This window comes from Urocitellus parryii, chromosome 4 (assembly GCF_045843805.1).
Source record: "Urocitellus parryii isolate mUroPar1 chromosome 4, mUroPar1.hap1, whole genome shotgun sequence".
Taxonomy (NCBI): Eukaryota; Metazoa; Chordata; class Mammalia; order Rodentia; family Sciuridae; genus Urocitellus; species Urocitellus parryii.
This window is the reverse complement of record NC_135534.1, coordinates 192,198,624-192,215,915: the sequence shown is the minus strand read 5'-3', so window position 1 is coordinate 192,215,915 and position 17,292 is coordinate 192,198,624. Positions and strand designations below refer to the sequence as shown.

The following is a 17,292-nucleotide window of genomic DNA, read 5'->3' as shown; positions in this document are numbered from 1 at the left end:
TCATCTCCACTCTGCTTTCTTTTGAAGGGGTTCATAAACTTCCATGCCAGTGTAGAAAGGGTCTTTCCTGGCCCCTTCCTCTTTGTGGACGTGTTGGGTGGTTCTCTCTCCTGCTGACTGAATGTGCTGGATGCTCATAGTCACATTGTTGCAGGCACGCCACAGCCTGCATTTCTACAGGTGGGTTTCCACACATTTTTAATTTCAGCAGATGCTGTCAGATTGTTGGGGGAACCCTCAGACCACAGGACTACTGGCCGCAAGTTCAGCCAGCCCAGAAGCAGAGTGCCTGGAGGCAGGGAGCTGAACTTGAAAACCTAAATGGCAGACAGACAGCTCCCAGGCTCCCTCATTCACCAGGCAAGTGAGGGTCCAGGCAGTGGGCTACTAAACATGTAGTTAATTTATTTTTGGCATTGGGGGCTGGGGATATAGCTCAGTTGGTAGAATGCTTGCCTTGCATACACAAGGCCCTGGGTTCTAATCCCCAGCACTACAAAAAATAAAAATAAAAAGAAGTATCAATCATCATTTGGTCTGGGGCTGTGGCTCAGTGGTAGAGCGCTCGCCTAGCATGTGTGAGGCACTGGGTTCAATCCTCAGCACCACATAAAAATAAAATAATAAAATTGGCATTGAGTACCTGCTGAATCATATAGGCATTATATTGGACAGTAGTGAGCAATTTAGGGGCATGGAAAGAAGTGACCCAAGGATGTAGGAGCTTTACTAAATGCTCATAGGATGTTGAAAGGGATCCTGCAACAAGGATCCCCATCTCGCTAAACCCTGCCTCTCTGCCAAGGCCTAAGGCCTACCTCCTCCATAAGGCCAGAGCTAGTCCTCCGGTGCTTCTGGCTGGGCTGCCTTCACACTTCATCCTCACTGCTGGTCACTTCACCATGATTCATGTTGACACATCAGCATCTACACCACAGAGACACAGAAGAGCCAGCCGACCAGGCTCTAATAACTGACAGTGAACTTCAATCTCTTTATGGAAGGGAGATACTGCCTGCCCAAGTGGGAGTCTGAAATGGCGAGGTGCCGAGCAGAACGTAGTCCATGAAAGTGAGGCACATTCTTGGCGAGCAAGGCATCGTGTGTGTTGCATCCCTGAACCTCCTGCATGTGACAATCCTGGCACTATGCCCGGAGGGAGTGGGAGCTCCATGTAGAATGGAGAAAGGGCAATAAAATCCCAAAGTTGGAAAGCCGACGTCAGCTGCGACAGCTTGATGGACTCACAAGGGCCTTTGTGGTGATCTCAAGCTGCTACCCACCCCAGCCTACCCAGGACTGACCTTTACCCACCCTCCTCAACAAGTCCCTCAATACCCGAAGTTCCAGGATCACAGCCTCTCAGTTCCTCCTACACCTCATGTTCTCTCTCACTTCCAGTTCTGTGGTTGCCATCCCCTGTCCATCTGGAAGGTTATCCCCAAACCCTACCCCACCTCAGCACCTGACTAACCAGCTCATTCTCAGGGCTTAGCCCTTTCCTGTCCCAGGCAGTCCCTCTTCTCACTCATCTAACCTACACCTATATCCTCTAACATGGTGTGGTCATTGTCACTTCTCCTTTCCCAAAAAGAGAATGAACCTTTTGGACACAGGCTGCTGCTGCCCTTGGGCAGAGCTGTCCCAGCACTCTGCCCTCAGCAGGTGTTAAATGCATCTGCTGCAGTGAATGAACACACACAATGAAATCAGAAGGGCCTCAACTACAGGCAAATCCAAATAACCAGGAGCCCCAACCTTAGCCACTCTTCTCAGAAGGCTCTCCTCTCCCTGCTGTGTTTACAGAAAGGGCTACAGATTTCCTGTCTGAGGGCTAGCAGCCAACACTATTTGGCAACCTGGATGAAGTAACAGAATGAACTTCTTTCCAGCCTGGCAGAACCTTAAATTGTTGCAGCAGATGGTAGAGGAGGGAGCCTCAGGACTGCTAGGTGAGTATGTGAAAGGCAAAGATCAAAAACTAGATCTTGTGTTTTGGAATTGGTCTGCCAATTACATATTCACTGACTTTTAAAAACATCACTTGACACGAAACGTAGCCACAGCCTGTACAAACTGAACTAAATCATACAGCAATTCAGGAAAGGAAGTCAAGCATACCCAGGTTCAAATACAAGCTTTGGCACTAATTAGCTGTGACCTTGTGCAATCGACTTGATCTCTCTAAGCTTCAGTCTCCTCATTATAAAATAGAAAAAATAATATCTACCTTAGAAAGGTGGTGAGATAATTAAGTTATGAATATAAAGCACCTTGAATTGTTACGGATGTTCTTCAATGTGAACTACTTAAAAATTATTTCCAAAAGTGTGTCTTAAAGAAACTTCTATGGCTAGTGACTCCATGAGATCCATTTCAATTCCTGGAATTCACATCACCAAATAATGAATTCATCTCCAGGATATCCATGATGTAGATTGACAGCACCGGAGAGCTTGGGACTCAAACACACAGCTGTCCTTGTCAGGAGGTGTGCTGGGGTTAACACAAATCACATGCTGGTTATTAGAAAACTGGGTCAAAACCAGAAGAAAAATGACTCTGAATTCCTGTCAGAAGGCCAACAATCCACCCAGGGGGTGTCAAGGGTCTGTTTCTACACTATATACAGAAAGATAAGTGCCAGGGACAGGAATAAAGGGTAGGGTGGAACATTGGGAGAGAAGAGAAGGACAACTGAAGGTAACTGGGCTGGGCACAGTGGCACACACCCATAATGCCAGCTTCTCAGGCGTCTGAGACAGTAGGATCCCAAGTCTGAGGCCAGCCTCAGCAACTTAGTGAGAAACTATCTCAAAATATAAAGGGCTAGGGATATAGTTCAATGATAGAGTGCTTGTCAGCATGCACAGGATCCGCTGGGATCAATTCCCATACCTCTAATATTAATAATAATACCAAAAAGGAAATTGAGCTTTTAACTAGAGACTAGATTGTTTTCTCAACCTTAAAAACAAGACAACAGTAGGCAACCCAATCATGCACCCTGCACCCCAGCCAGCTCCTCTCCTGATCTTCAACTGCTGCCATCTGTTCTAAAACATTGCCACTCTTCCCTTTATAAATTATTTTCAAGAAGAAAGGGGGGTTGCCTGTCCCCTGACTCTCCAAGCCTACCCCTCCCCATCAATCATCCCCACAAACACAGTAAACCATGGCCTTCACCTCACACTTGACCTAGGAGCCAGTCAGTGTCATTTAAAGTTAACAGCCAGAGAAGGCAGATGTTAGCATCATGATCTGTCAGCTTCCTCTCCAAAAAACCACTAGACTGGCCAAAACATTCAGTAAACAGCGTGCCTAGCCGGCCTCTTAAGACCTGCCTATTTGCCCAGGGAAGAGAAACAAAAGCAAAACTAGAACTGCCTGCTTGTATAGAAGCTATTTCAGTCAGTCATTTCACTGAAGTGACGGGAGATCAGTCGACAGGAGGAAAACACTCTGACACCTGCCAGATTATCTCTGAAGGAAAGGAAAAAATAAAAGGTGAAAAATGAGGGGCCTGTAGAAATCAAAGCACATCCTTTCCTTCAGACAGCTGAAGTTGACTCCCAACACCATCAATCTTCTTGAGTAGAAAGGCCAAATAGGCCAGAATGAGAAAGAAAAGCAGAATGTTAGTTGCAGGCCTCACTCAACCAGTCCCAGAAGCTCACCAGGGTTAGAGGAAGCTCAGTACCCAGAGCCTAAGACAGAGCATGGTAAGTTTTGTTTTTCTGGTGCTAGAGCTGAACCAGTGCCTCCAGCCCACATGCTAAGCAAGTACTCTCTATTTTGCGACAGTCACCCTAAATTACCCAAGCTGGCCTTGAATTTGTGATCCTCCTGCCTCAGCCCCTACAGTAGCTGGTATTACAGGCAAATACCACCACACCCAGCAAACAAGGCAAGTTTTTGCTTGCAACCTGCAGGCTGCCCTTGACATCAGACTGACACTTCTTTGCTCTGTGACCTTAAATATCCTCTAAGCCTCTGGGCCTCAATTTTCCCATCCAGAGAAGTGGAATTATAATGCCTAACCTGCAGGGCTGTATAAAGTGCCCAGAACATAGGGATGTAGGTCAGTGGCAGAGTGTTTTCCTAAAATGTGCAAGGTCCTGGGTTCAATTTCCAGTACTGCAAAACTAAAATTCCATAATTGAAGTGCTCAGAACACAATAAGCCTCCCTCACTAGACACATGCAGAGATTTGATTAGGGGCCTGATGAGTTACTTCACCTTTCTCAAGTTTTTCCCCTATCAGTGATGGGAGTGGCTATTCAGGGAATTTGTGTAAGATGTTACCCACAAGGTTACACAATGCCTTACTGTAAGCTATTTTATGCTGTCCATCAGGGAGAACTTGAGTAAGTCTGAGCCATGGCATGGAATGGAATGGTAGGTTTTTTTTTTTCTTTTTGGGGGGGATGGGGGGTGGGTTACTAGGGATTGAACTCAGGGGCACGCAGCCACTGAGCCACATCCCCAGCCCTATTCTGTATTTTATCTAGAGACAGGGTCTTACTGAGTTGCTTAGCACCTCACTTTTGCTGAGGCTGGCTTTGAACTCACCATCCTCCTACCTCAGCCTCCTGAGCCGCTGGCTGTGATCACAGGCGTGCACCATTACGCCCAGCTCGAATGGTCAGTTTTTAGGCTTGTAACAAGCAATACTAGGAACACCCTCCACTCCAGGCAACTGTAGAACTGCCCAATGTGCAATTCAGGAGCATCCATTCAGAAACTGGAGGTCAAGAACCACATGGATGAGATACAGTGAAGGAACAGTTACGAATCGTAGTCCTGAAAGCATGCAGAGACTAAAGATGCTCAGGAAATGTGGCTCTTCCACTGCACGTCCTTGGGCTGCTTCCTTAACCCCTCTCTGCCTCAAATCCAATAAGAGTCGCTGAGGATTCAGTTGGTTAGTATAAATGCAGAAGTTTCTAGAACACTAGCTGGTAGGTAGAAAGCTAATGGGTGTAGGGCTGGGGATGTGGCTCAAGCAGTAGCACGCTTGCCTGGCATGCGTGCGGCCCAGGTTCGATCCTCAGCACCACATACCAACAAGGATGTTGTGTCCGCCGAGAACTAAAAAATAAATATTAAAAAAATATTAAAAGTTTAAAAAAAAAAAAAAGAAAGCTAATGGGTGTAACTCAGTGGTAGAGGGCCTAACCTGTGCAAGATCCTAGCACCATAAAAAAGAAAAAGAGGGATAGAAGCAACAATTTTTACTCCCTGAATGTCCATAGTCCCCCCTTATTGCAGTCTTCCTTTCAAGAAAGGAAGGTTGGTCACATCACTCACATTGGTCAATGGGATAAGAGCAAGTGTCATGTGTCATTTAAGGGCTGCAGCATACAAGAGTCGATGTCTGTGTCAACTTTTTCTTCCCATCTCTGCAATCATGAAAATGATGTGCTGAGATGGTAAAGCTACCAAGGTTCCTTGATGCTACCCAACTTATATCATCCTTGGCAAGAAACAAACCTCTGTTGTACTGTTAACTAAGGAAGCATTTGCTGAGCACCTGGAATATTCAGGCACCATATGTAGTGCTTTGGTTTTTGTTTTCTATTTATCATTTTCTTTTTGCTTTAGAATAGTTCTAGTCTAGGGACACTTTTGGCTCCTGGGGATATTTGGCACTGTCTGGGGGCATTTTTGATTGTCACAACTGGAGAGTCCCTTACTGGCATTTAGTGGCTAGAGAACAGGGTCTCTGCTCAACAGCCCTACTGTGGATTAAATGCATAAAAATAAAAAGCCTCCCTTTGAGGCCCTGACCCTACCTCCTTTTCAGAGATAAACATTCTTCTGACATTTCTTCTACTTCCAGATATACTCTGCTTATAGGCACTTGTATGTCCTTTCTAGCCTTTTTTACTCAAGTGGAACAAATCACACACTGATCTGTATAGATATACTCAAGTTCATTCCACATAATCACCTCCACGCCTGCCTCACCCTCTCTGCTCTCTGGTAAAGTGCCTTACAGATGCCAATTTCTCAGGGAAGACCATAACATAAGCCCTTTCCCTGAGAATTCCCAAGGGTTTTAAGAAAACCTTAGTTCAGGCCCCACCCCCAGAGATTCAACGGACTAGGAAGGACCAGAGCGCCTACCAGTTCCCTGGGGAATAACCAGGACTGAGAACTACAATGAATCCGTCTACCTACGTACTGGATCTCAAGGATTTTATACCACTCTGGGACCTCACTCTTCCCAGACCTTCTCGATTCCCTATTCTCTCCCTTCCAGCATTTAAACATGCTACCACCTCCCTCCAGCCAGCGGCTCCATCAGTGACCCCCGCACCTCTCCTCCTCACAATCATACCTATTATGTTCACTTTTCAAATCAATTAGGTCAGTCAACTCTTTAACTTTTGTCTAAATAGCACACTCCTTTTGAAATATTCCCCTTTTAGCTTGTGAGTAGCAATACTGATCTGCTTGGCTCAACCCTACTAATCCATCAATATATTGAAGACAAGGTTAAAAAAAAAAAATGGGTCTAAGGGGGGGTAGGTGGGCAGCTCGAGTGATACAGTACTTGCCTAGCATGTGCAAAAGCACCAAAAGGGTGGGGAGGGCTTCAAACCAGTGAATATAAGTGTTGATTCACATTCTTCCACTGGGAAATCTGTATTGGCGGAAGTATAAGTGGAGGTTAGAACTGCTATGCTCAGCAATGCCAAGCATGAGGCCTTAACAAACCTGAGTACAGTTTGGAACACATTAAAAAGGAGATGTTTATTAGACACCCAGGTCTAAATGTCAAATATGCAATTTGAAGACTGGAGTTCGAGAAAGATGGGATAAATATGTAAATCTTCAACATAACTTATTTTAATCTACGAAATGAGAACCAGGCATGGTGGTGAAGGCCTGTAATCCCAGTGACTTGGGAGGTTGCTGCAGGAGGTTCCCAAATTCCAAGGCCAGCCTCAACAACTTAGAAAGACATTGTCTCAAAATAAAATTTTAAAAGGGTGTAGCTCAGTGATAGAGCCCCCAAGGTCAATCCCCATACCACAAAAATAAATACATAAGAATGAAAGAAATGAAATGAAATAAAGGTGTTCTCACCAAGGAAATGAAGAGAAGTCCAAACACACAACCTTGGTGCTGAGGGCCATTGCCAAGTAGGAATGACGCATGGAAATTTCCTCGCCAACGTACCCCATGTTGCTTAGAGGAAGGACTCGTGGAAATGGACTTGCCTGTGACATTGCATGTATGTTTGAGAAAGGTGACCCTGCTCAAGGACAAGGGTGGATCCAGGTTTAGGGTGTATCCTGCAGGTTTTAGGAAGTATCCCGCTCCTTGGGTTTAGGACATTCCCAGTTTAGGACAATCTGGGTTTAGGGCGGTTCCAGGTTTAAGGTTATTCCTGCTGGGAATAGGGCGTATCCTGCTGCCTGAGTTCCCATGGGATTCAGAAAGTTTTGGGGACTGAAAGCCTGGTGGAGTAGGTGAATTTTGGCAGCAGAACTTGGATTTCCCCAGAAATCCAAGTGTAGAGACCGGTGTGAGTTCGGGAATAAAGAATTGCTATTTGAATCTACAAAGCTGTGAGTGGCTCATGATCTTGTGCCCAGCCAGACTGCGGCACTTTGGGAAGAAATGAGCAATCAGGAAGAAACCTAGAAGAAACACACCATTGCATAATGGAAGCAAAGAAAATGATCCAAGGGAGAAGTGGTCAAAACTTGACTGAAGGTCAAGCAGGAAAAGCATGTATTTCTCAATATGGACGTCACTGCTGGATCTGACAGTTTCAGCAAGACTGGAATATTTTAAACAAAACTGAAAAGCTCATACAGTAAACCCTTCTGAGGCCTTCAACTCTAAAAAGGAACAGAGAAATTGGAATAGTAACTAGAGAGAAGTGGCCTAAGATTTAACCATCCTGAAGCACTTGAGACTTTTTAAAAAAATACCATCAACTTATTTTATACTGTTTTAGAATAAGCAAGGAAATCCCCCTGTGTTCTGTTTCAACGGTCTCTACCTCAGAAATTATTCTGCAAACAAAGAAAGATTGTCAGCTTACACAGGCACAGAGCATTCAACTCTTAAGAGCTAATGAAGTCACTACAGTATTTCCCACATCATTTAGCCCACCAGGAAAGAAAGGTGCTCAGTAACTTGCCCAAGGGACCCACCACAGGTCCCTCAAAGAAAAGGCAAACATCAGACTCCTTGTTATTTTTCAAGAACAGTTAGAAGGTGAAATCATGAGTAATTTTCTTCCTGCTAAAAACGTACACCTTGAATGTTTTCTAATTATGTATGTAAATGTGATGCCTATGTTAATTTCCTGGTGAAATTTCACACAACATCTGGGCCAAAGTGTATTTTGCATTATCAAAAAGGATGAACCAGAAGAGGAAAATGTATGGCAAAGTCTTTACTTTTAAATGATTATCATCACACCAAATAATAACATGTAACAAATTCTTGAGTCCTATCATCTAGTAATTTTGATTAAAATAAACTAACAGCAGCCCAAACAAGTATGTTAGTATTCATTGTTCTAATCCTTAGTCAGAATGGACGACTTTAAGGCTGGCTGCTGCTTCAGACAAGTAACAAATAACTATTTACTACTTTTTCATAGATAAAGCCCCTGACCTTCAAGAAAGTATAAGGGAAAAAATTATTTAATCCCTTTCTTTCTTCAAAGAATTGGTTTTTTTCTACTAGATCTAAGAAAGAAAAAGTCAACATTGATACATCCATTGCTTGAGCTAGAAGGCATAGGAAACCAACAACACATACTCAGTAAATTCCTAAGAAGGATGAGGTAAAAAGATGACACCTTTGGAAAAGGACTAAGGCTGTACAAAGAAGCTAAATTTGCTACTCTCCAAAAGGGACCTACTATATCACAGAGAAATAATTTAATGCCTTTCTAAGAACAGAACCCAGGCTCTGCTAAAGCTCCACATTCCTCAAGGCACTTCACGTTCTGAAGTGCTAACCAGAGAACAGGTGCTTCTTTCTCCTATCCATTTATGCGGTAGTTTTCATGGATTTCTGGTCGGATGTCACAGACAAAAGCCAAGAGATTATCCAAGACTTCGTCCCTGTTCTGCCGGAAGTAGGTTTGCAGGATGGTCATCTTTTCCTGGGTCTCCTTCTCCACTTCAGTGCTGCAGCTGCCATGGGATCCCAGTGCCTGGAGTGGAGATGTAACGACACAGGGAATACCATTCAGTAAGCAACGAGCTAACTTCTGGAGAAACCAAGCACATCAATGAATAAATCAGTAGTAGGTGCTGTGACCCTGCGACTGAAGACCAGGTGAGGAAACAGGCCTTCCCATGCAGAGTGAACAGGGAACTACATCCAGCAGAAAGCAAGCTGCAGAGCAGCTCCACTGCCAGGAAGTCACCCCAAAGACACAACCACACTTCTCCAAGGTCCATCATATAGCCTTAACTAAAGACTAGAATCAACCTAAAGACTCAATGCTACAGGCATGGTGGCACAGACCTGGGATCCTAGCATCTTAGGAGGTAGGAGGATCACTTGAGCCCAGGAGTCCCAAACAGAAAGACTCAACAACCAAGGACTGGTTAAATCACAGAGCTTCTACACAACAAAATACTGTTAGCCAGGCAGGATAGTGCAAGGTGTAATCCCAGCGACACAAGAGGATCACAAGTTTGTGGCTCACCTCTGTAACGTAGTGAGATCCTGTCTCAAAATGAAATAAAGAGGACTGGTGGGGGGCGGGGAGTGGGGGCTGGGGATATAGCTCAGTTGGTAGAGTGCTTGCCTTGCATGCACAAGGCCCTGAGTTCAATCCCCAGAACCACCAAAAAAAAAAAAAAAAGGACTGTAGCTCAGTAATAAGAGTGCCCCTGAGTTCAATCTTTACTACCCCCCCACACACACTAAATAAACAAACAAATGGAAGAGAATACTGCTCAGCAATATGAAATGAACTGCAAAATATGCAGTTAAGGGGGAGGAGAAGCAAGACATAGTATCAGTGTAATTAGTATTCATGTATTTTTGCTGTGGTTTTAAAAAATGGGAAGCATTATGTTTTAAAAAAAAAACTATAATAAACACAAGGAAGATAAAACTTAAGAGGAATATACAAGGAGGTTTACCACCACCGATGTTTTAACTCTAAAGTTCAGCAAATTCACCAATTGAATTTGACATGAATATGACAGCTGTTCTTTCAAATATACCCAGAAGAAAACAAAAAAGAGTGTGAGGCAGGAGGATTGGAAGTTTGAGGCCAGCCTCAGAAATAAAATTTAAAATGGTAAGTGGCAGGGCTGGGCATGTCACTCAGTGGTAAAGTGCTCCTGGATTCAATCTCCAATACCAAACAAAAACACCACCAGCAGTGACTTGCTTTGAGGAGGATCCAAGGCTAGGTGAGAGGGAAACTAATTTCTTATTGATGCTCTTTTTATAAGTACGTATCTTAAATATTCTTCCCCCACCCGCCCCGCTTTTTTTTTTTATTGGTACTGAGGACTGAACCCAGAATGTTTTATCACTGAGCCCATGCCCAGCCTTTTTTTTTTTTTTCCCCTTTTCCTCATTTTATTTTGAGACAGGGTTTTGCTAAATTGCTGAGGCTGGCCTCGAACTTGTGATCCTCCTGTCCCAGCCTTCGTAGTTGCTGGGATTATAGGTGTATGCCATGACACCAGGGTTAACTATTCAGTTCTTCTATTCACAAACTAACACGTAATGATTTGTGAGTTTCCTTTTACTTTTTTTTTTTTTTGTAGTTGTAGTTGTAGATGGACAGAATGCCTTTATTTTGTTAATTTTTATGTGGTGCTGAGGATAGAACCCAGTGCCTCACACATGCTAGGCAAGCACTTTGCCACTGAGCTACAGCCTCAGCCCTCCTTTTACTTTCTATAGTCTTTAAAATATAGTTGGCTTTTTGTTAACTGCCATACCTACTTACCATAACTTGACCAATCAGGTTCCAGAGGACCTAATTTTGACATTTTTCACTGCCTAATCTTCTCTTGCATCATTTTATTAAGATACACACATATATAAGCTAACAACAATATCCCTTCGTGTTTGTATAATATTAGTTTTCAAAGCACTCATGCACATTACTTCTCTCCAGAACCTATTGAGGAAGCAATCAACCCACTTTTTAGAAATTGGGAAACTAAGGCTCAAAAGGCAAAATGAATATACAAAGATTCAAACTCAAAGTCTTCCAAGTTCAAACTTGGGACTCTTCATACTATGAGTGTTTGTAATTCAGAAATAAACTGTTTCATAACTGCTTAGCTGAAATACTTAAAACAGCTTAGATTTTTACACAGGATTATAGGGGAAAAAAACTATTACCTCTGTTCCACAAATATAAACTGTATTATGCCAAGCTCCAGTAAATTGTCATAGAATACTGTTACCATAGAACACTGCTAAGAAAAATACACAGCTTGTGCTTTACAATGTAACACTAATACCACCTCCATAAGCAACTGTAGCACTAAAGGTAAAAATATGGACACAAGATGGCTGACCTGACACAGATGATTATTATTTTGTGTGCTGACAACTTGCAATAATAATCAGCCCCATCAGAAAAACAGTTTTAAGCTTAAAAGCTCTGTAACTTCCCAGTGCAAAGATGACTGCAACTTTGTATCTCAATGCTAGGAGGAAGGCATCTGCCTTCACTCCCTACACTTGGACCTGGAAGAGTGTGTACCTCAAACTACTGAGAGCCAGTGCAGAATGTGAAAATGAAGTACACAGAGGCAGAGTTGAGAGATAGAAAAGAGTCCTGAGGCATTATTTAAGCTCCTGGATCAAGAGTCTTTCATCTGGGTCTTTAATTATATAGGCCAATAAATTGTGAAGCAGTTTGAATTGTGTTTTTTCTGCTACCTGGATCTGAGAATCCTGGCAGCATTTCTTTTCACTGTGAAATTCTCCTCCATTCATTCCCCTTTATAGAATTTTCCTTGCATACTTTGTATTGCTGAGATCTGGTTTTGTACCATGACTGCATGCATCACAGAAGTCCATGCTGGTTGTAGACATCTCTACGTACTTTACTAATGGGGGCTCCATTCCATTTATGTTCATGATCATCACAGTACTTTTCACAGCTATTACATCTGCATGACTTGCATTTTATTATTGAGTCTCTCAGACAGTAAGCTAAGCTCCATGAGGGCAAGGACCATGTTATTTCTAATTACTGCTGATCCCCCAGCACCCAGCATACTACCTGGTACATGTTAACTGTTTAACAGATTACTTGATAAATGACTGAATAAATGAAGATGAGGAGTCAATGTTAAAAAAAAAAAAAAACAACTAAATAGATAAAACTGATCATCTTAAAAGATTCAGCCTGAGTATCCAACAAAACATTCAAGCCAGGCACACAGTGGTGCGTGCCTGTAATCTCAGCGAGGCCCTACAACTGGGGAGCTAAAGACAGGAAATCTGCCAGTTTGAGGACAGCCTCAGTGACTTTGCAAGACCCTGTCTCAAAATAAAAAATAATAAAGACTGGGGATATAGGTTCAATCTCTAGTATCAAAAAAAAAAAAAAAAAGACAGACAGAAGGAAAGAAAGAAAAAAGAAAAAAAGAAAAGAAAGAAAAAAGAGAGAAAGAAATTAAAAGAAAATCATGGGCTCCAGGTATGGCTCAGTGGCATGAGTACCTGCTAGCAGCAAGATCCAGGGTTTGATTCCCAGCACAAGAAAAAAAATAAACAAGTAAGTAAGTAAATAAAATACAATAATTAATTTTTTAAAACTACCAGAATTAGAATCTCTATCTAAGCCATGAAGAATTATTTTTAGAGTGGGGGGGGCACAGGAAATTAAAGCAAAAACGTGAAGAAACAGGACCCACCGCAGCTTCCTTGGCCTTGAACTCTTTCTCCCTCTGCAGGCGGTACTGTTCAATTTCAGCCTGAGCTTCTTCTTTGGCCTGCTTCAGCCTCCGATTCTTTCCTGTTTTCAAAGGACAAAGCTACATCAGGAAATGTTAAAAGACAAGTAAAAAAGCAAGTGGTCACTGAGATGGTGAATTTTAACAGTGAAAAGAAAAAAACTTAAGGCACAGCCCCAAGAGGTACACATAGGAAAGGGGGGATTCAGAACTAACAGTTTAGGTTTCTACCTTCTACAGGTTATAAGTGATCAGATAAAAATGAATGCCTTCATTGGCTGAGATTCACTGAAGCTCAGTGGTAGAGTATTTGCCTAGCATGCCCAAGGCAATGGGTTTGATCCCCTGGAATTGGGGGGGAGGGGGGAAGTCTTCCATAACTACATCCCATAAAAATGATAGGGGAAATAAAAATAAGATGTGTCAGAATATTTTCTCAATCTCAACTACTAAAAACCAACATAAAGCCAGACATAATAGCACATGCTTATGGTCCCAGCTACTTGGTAGGCTGAGACAGGAGACAGGATCACTTGAGTTCAGGAGTTCAAGACCAGCCTGGGCAGGAGCAAGACCTTGTCTTAAAAAAAAAAAAAAAAAAAAAGAGCATTAGCTCTCTGGGGAACTCTTTCACTGCCCAAGAAGTAAACACCTAACTTGCTGATGGCAACTGGAGCTCTGCTTAACTTACAGAAGAGGCTAATATATTCCCAAGGGACATCAAACTAAAATATAACTAATGAAACAGATGATATAACACTGGAAACTAAAAACCATACTTGTAACAAGGAAGTAAGCAAAGTACTGAGTGGAAAGAAGGCTGAGTGGGGAGTGAAACAGCAGGAGGAGCTGAGAGGCCAGGGGAACCAGGGGTTCTGGTCTCCAGGAGACAGCAGTTTAATATACAGCTGGAAAAAAACCTCTAAGTTGTTAGAACCTATGTGAAAACAGATCACAAGTCTAGCTAACACATATTGTTTGTTTTGACTAGCTACTTACCAAGCTTCTTGGATACACAGAAGGAATTAAAAAAAAAAAAAAAGGAGGCAGTCCCAGATTATCAACCAGTGTTTATATAATCCGGGTCAAAAGACAACACCCTGCATCTAAAACTAAGCTATTATATATATCCCGGTAGTATCAACTGTCCAGCCCAGTTAACCTATGTGGAGGAATGAAACTGATTTATCCAGCTACTGATTAAGAACACAACCCTGGACCTGTAATGACCCAATGACATCAACATTCCATAGTCTAAAACAATTAACAAGTCTCTCTAAACTATTTCTGCAAGTTTCTATTTATGACAGTACTATTTTGGGCTTACTACTGTAGGCTTCAATTCACCTGAACCTCAATCCTTCACACATATTCTCCCCATAAGTATAGTGAGCCATATTTCAAAGCCAAAAACATCTTCCAAACCAATAAGCTACAAAACATTTATGGCCCAAACTTTATGAAGTAGCTCCACCTCATTTCACAGTGTATCACTCCCAGGGCTTCCTGAATAATCACTTAATACCATTTCTAACTTTCAGCACCCCAATGAGATTAAACCATAACCCATTTTTTTTAATTTTAAGGTCCAAAGCAATGACTTCATGAAATCATTTTATTTTACATCATGTGCTACCTCTTCCCAACTCTTAAATGAGCAAGCCAACCATAGTCACAGATCCAGAAAGGAAATTTTTTTTTCAAATTTCAAAGCACTATTGATAACATTTTAAAATGTGTATTTGTCACTTAAAACAAACATATTCAGCAAATAAGAGCTCTCAGAGATACAAGATCTTGCACCAGGCTTAACAGTAGAGACAGATGTAAAACATGACCTCCTACTTCCAAAGAACTCAGTCAGCTATTCTTACCATTTTCCAAGTATTTGTCCCTGCACTTCCCCTAAATAGCCTCCCATGCTTCCCAATAAATAAACTTCTGTTCCTGATGAGACTCACTAGACAAACTCTAAAGAAGTCATTCTGGAAATACTGTATCAAGGGCATGACTGAAATTATGCTACAAAGAACACAAAACTTCCAGTCACCAAAGCAGTGCCGGGAGCTTCTTTCCAGCCCTAGCACCCTAGAAAAAAAAAGCATTTCCTAGGAAATAAAGAGTATCATAATCCTCCCCACATCCATGCTTGAAATGCACTTGGAGGTGGGCTATCAGAGTCTTATACTAAAACAAACTCTAAGGAATACTCAAAGTAATTTCTTGGTACTTTTACCCTGGCATAGGAAAGGAGGACTCTAAACTTCAATTATGCTGCTTTCCAGCATGTAGTCAAATCATTTCTCACAGCCTCATTTTACAATCTGTAAAATGGGAGCAGACACATCTTTGCTTCAGATGAAAAATGGGATAAAGCTAAATTAGACACAGTCCCCACTTCACAGAACTTGGTCTTGTGTTTGAGCCATGTACATACATAGATTACTGCACTTCTATGACAGAAATAAGCACTTGCAAGGGATTCCTAGCCTCATCCGCTGGAAGATGAATCAGGAAAGGCTTCCAGGAAGAACTGCTGACTAAATGTTGAGGTCTAAAGGAAGAATGACAAAGAATAAATAAATAAATGAAGGAAAACTAACAGAAAAGAAGGGGGGAATGGGAAAAGATTCTTCCAATCAAAAGACCTATGCAAGGCTAGCAGGTAAAAACGAAGTTGTCTTAAAGGAATCAAACCACTCCCCTGTGATGGAAGGGGAGTAACTCAAAGTGACAGCTGGCAAGAACACAAAAGCAAGACCCAGAAGCGCTACCTCCAACCCATTAGGGAATCTGGGCTTTATTCTGCCGCCACTGGACATTTGTTGTTTGGAAACGTGGTGGGGCAGTCACGTTTGCATTTTACACGGATGACTGAAGTCCGGAGTGAGTACACAGTATAGCACTGGCTTCTTCCATTCCTCAGTGTAGACCAGAGGCACCTGTTAAACTCCTGAGCAACTCTACACTTCCACTTACCAACAATGACCCTATCCAATATCTGCTTCCTTCGCGAGTGGATGGAATACCATGATGATGCTGCACCTATACTGTGCTGGCGCTTATTAGTCGCATTAAATTAAAAAAAAAAAAAAAAAGGAATGAACAAGTTAGGCTTCTACAGAGGCCTCAAAGAAGTTGAGGTTCTCAGATACTGGTGGTAGAGATGGGGGGAAAGTGAACGGACAGACATATCTTGGCGTATCTAGGACTAAACGTGACCAATAAGGAAGAAAACTCGGGTTTGGAGTCTGAGCGATCCTGTGGAATGGTGGCTCCCTTCACTGGGCCGGAGCCTTCCACAGGCGCAGGTGGGTGGGGAGAGAGAGAGTCTGGACGGCCCATGCCTGGATCCCAAGAAGGACGGGAATCCATACCGTGTCCCCACCCCATTTACTATCCCACATCGACACCCAGGCCTTCCTGAGCCCTTCCTCGGCTCCACTCAAAGGGCCGCGACAGTGACCCCTTTCCTCGCAGCTCGGGCCTCAGCCGCCTCCCACCTCCCGCGGCCCGCGGCCTCCACCAGCTTCCACCCACGCCAGGCGGCAGGCCCTGAGACTTACGCTTGCGGGCCTCCGACACCTTCTCTGCGGCCCGCTTCTCCGCCTGCAGCAGCTGCTGGATCCCCTGTGACTGGCTGGCCATGGCTGCGGCGACTCTGAGGGCCAGGCAAACGGCCTAACTAACGCCACGGCCCCCGGGTCAGCTGACCCACCGCCCAAGGTCTGCGCCTGCGCCTTGAGACGGCGCCACGCCCCGTCATCACGTGACCCCAGCAGCGTCGCCTCAGCTGACGGTTTGGAAGTCCTGGGCTCACGCAAGATGGGGCGGGGAGGAGGAGCCTAAATGGAGCGCCGCAACTGCGCCTGCGCGGTGTTAGGGCTGTCTTCCATGGTCCGGGCCCACCGACCGCCAAATCCTGTCACTTCGCTGGAGGTCCTTGTAGTCTCTCTGCTCTGTCGTGATTGCTCTATTCCCTTTCTAGTATGCCCACATTAAAGTTCAGAGCCAAAGAATATCACTTTTTCCTACTTTCCACACTGCTCTACTGCCGGTTCTACTCCCCGCCTTTCTGGAAATTTCCTACAGTCTATTTAGGAGCACTTTAGGAAAATTTTTGCTAGTTTTGGGGAAGGAGTCCCCGGGTGAAGTAGGCCCCTACACTGAACTGGGAACATAGCTCAGTGGTAGAGCGCTTCCTTAGCACACAGTGAGGCTCTAGGTTCCATCCCCAGCCACACAAGGTGGTACTGGTGGAAGGGGGTGGAGCCAAGTCCATTAGTAATCTGCAGAGTGGTGTTTAGCCGGGTCACTGCCCCTTTCTGAACCGAGTTCAGGAAAGGACTGCACTGTTTTCCATAAA

General features: G+C 43.6%; 1 protein-coding gene across 1 annotated transcript; it reads right to left on the bottom strand.

Annotated features, from left to right (window-relative positions):
* Positions 1-8,404: 8,404 nt before the first annotated feature.
* Atp6v1g1 (ATPase H+ transporting V1 subunit G1) lies at positions 8,405-16,660 on the bottom strand. The gene is made up of 3 exons (XM_026393312.2): positions 16,493-16,660; positions 12,888-12,988; positions 8,405-9,190 (listed from the first exon to the last, which is right to left on the bottom strand). The coding sequence occupies exons 1-3, from the start codon at positions 16,572-16,574 to the stop codon at positions 9,017-9,019; spliced, it is 357 nt and encodes a 118-aa protein (XP_026249097.1). The 5' UTR covers positions 16,575-16,660; the 3' UTR covers positions 8,405-9,016.
* Positions 16,661-17,292: the final 632 nt, after the last annotated feature.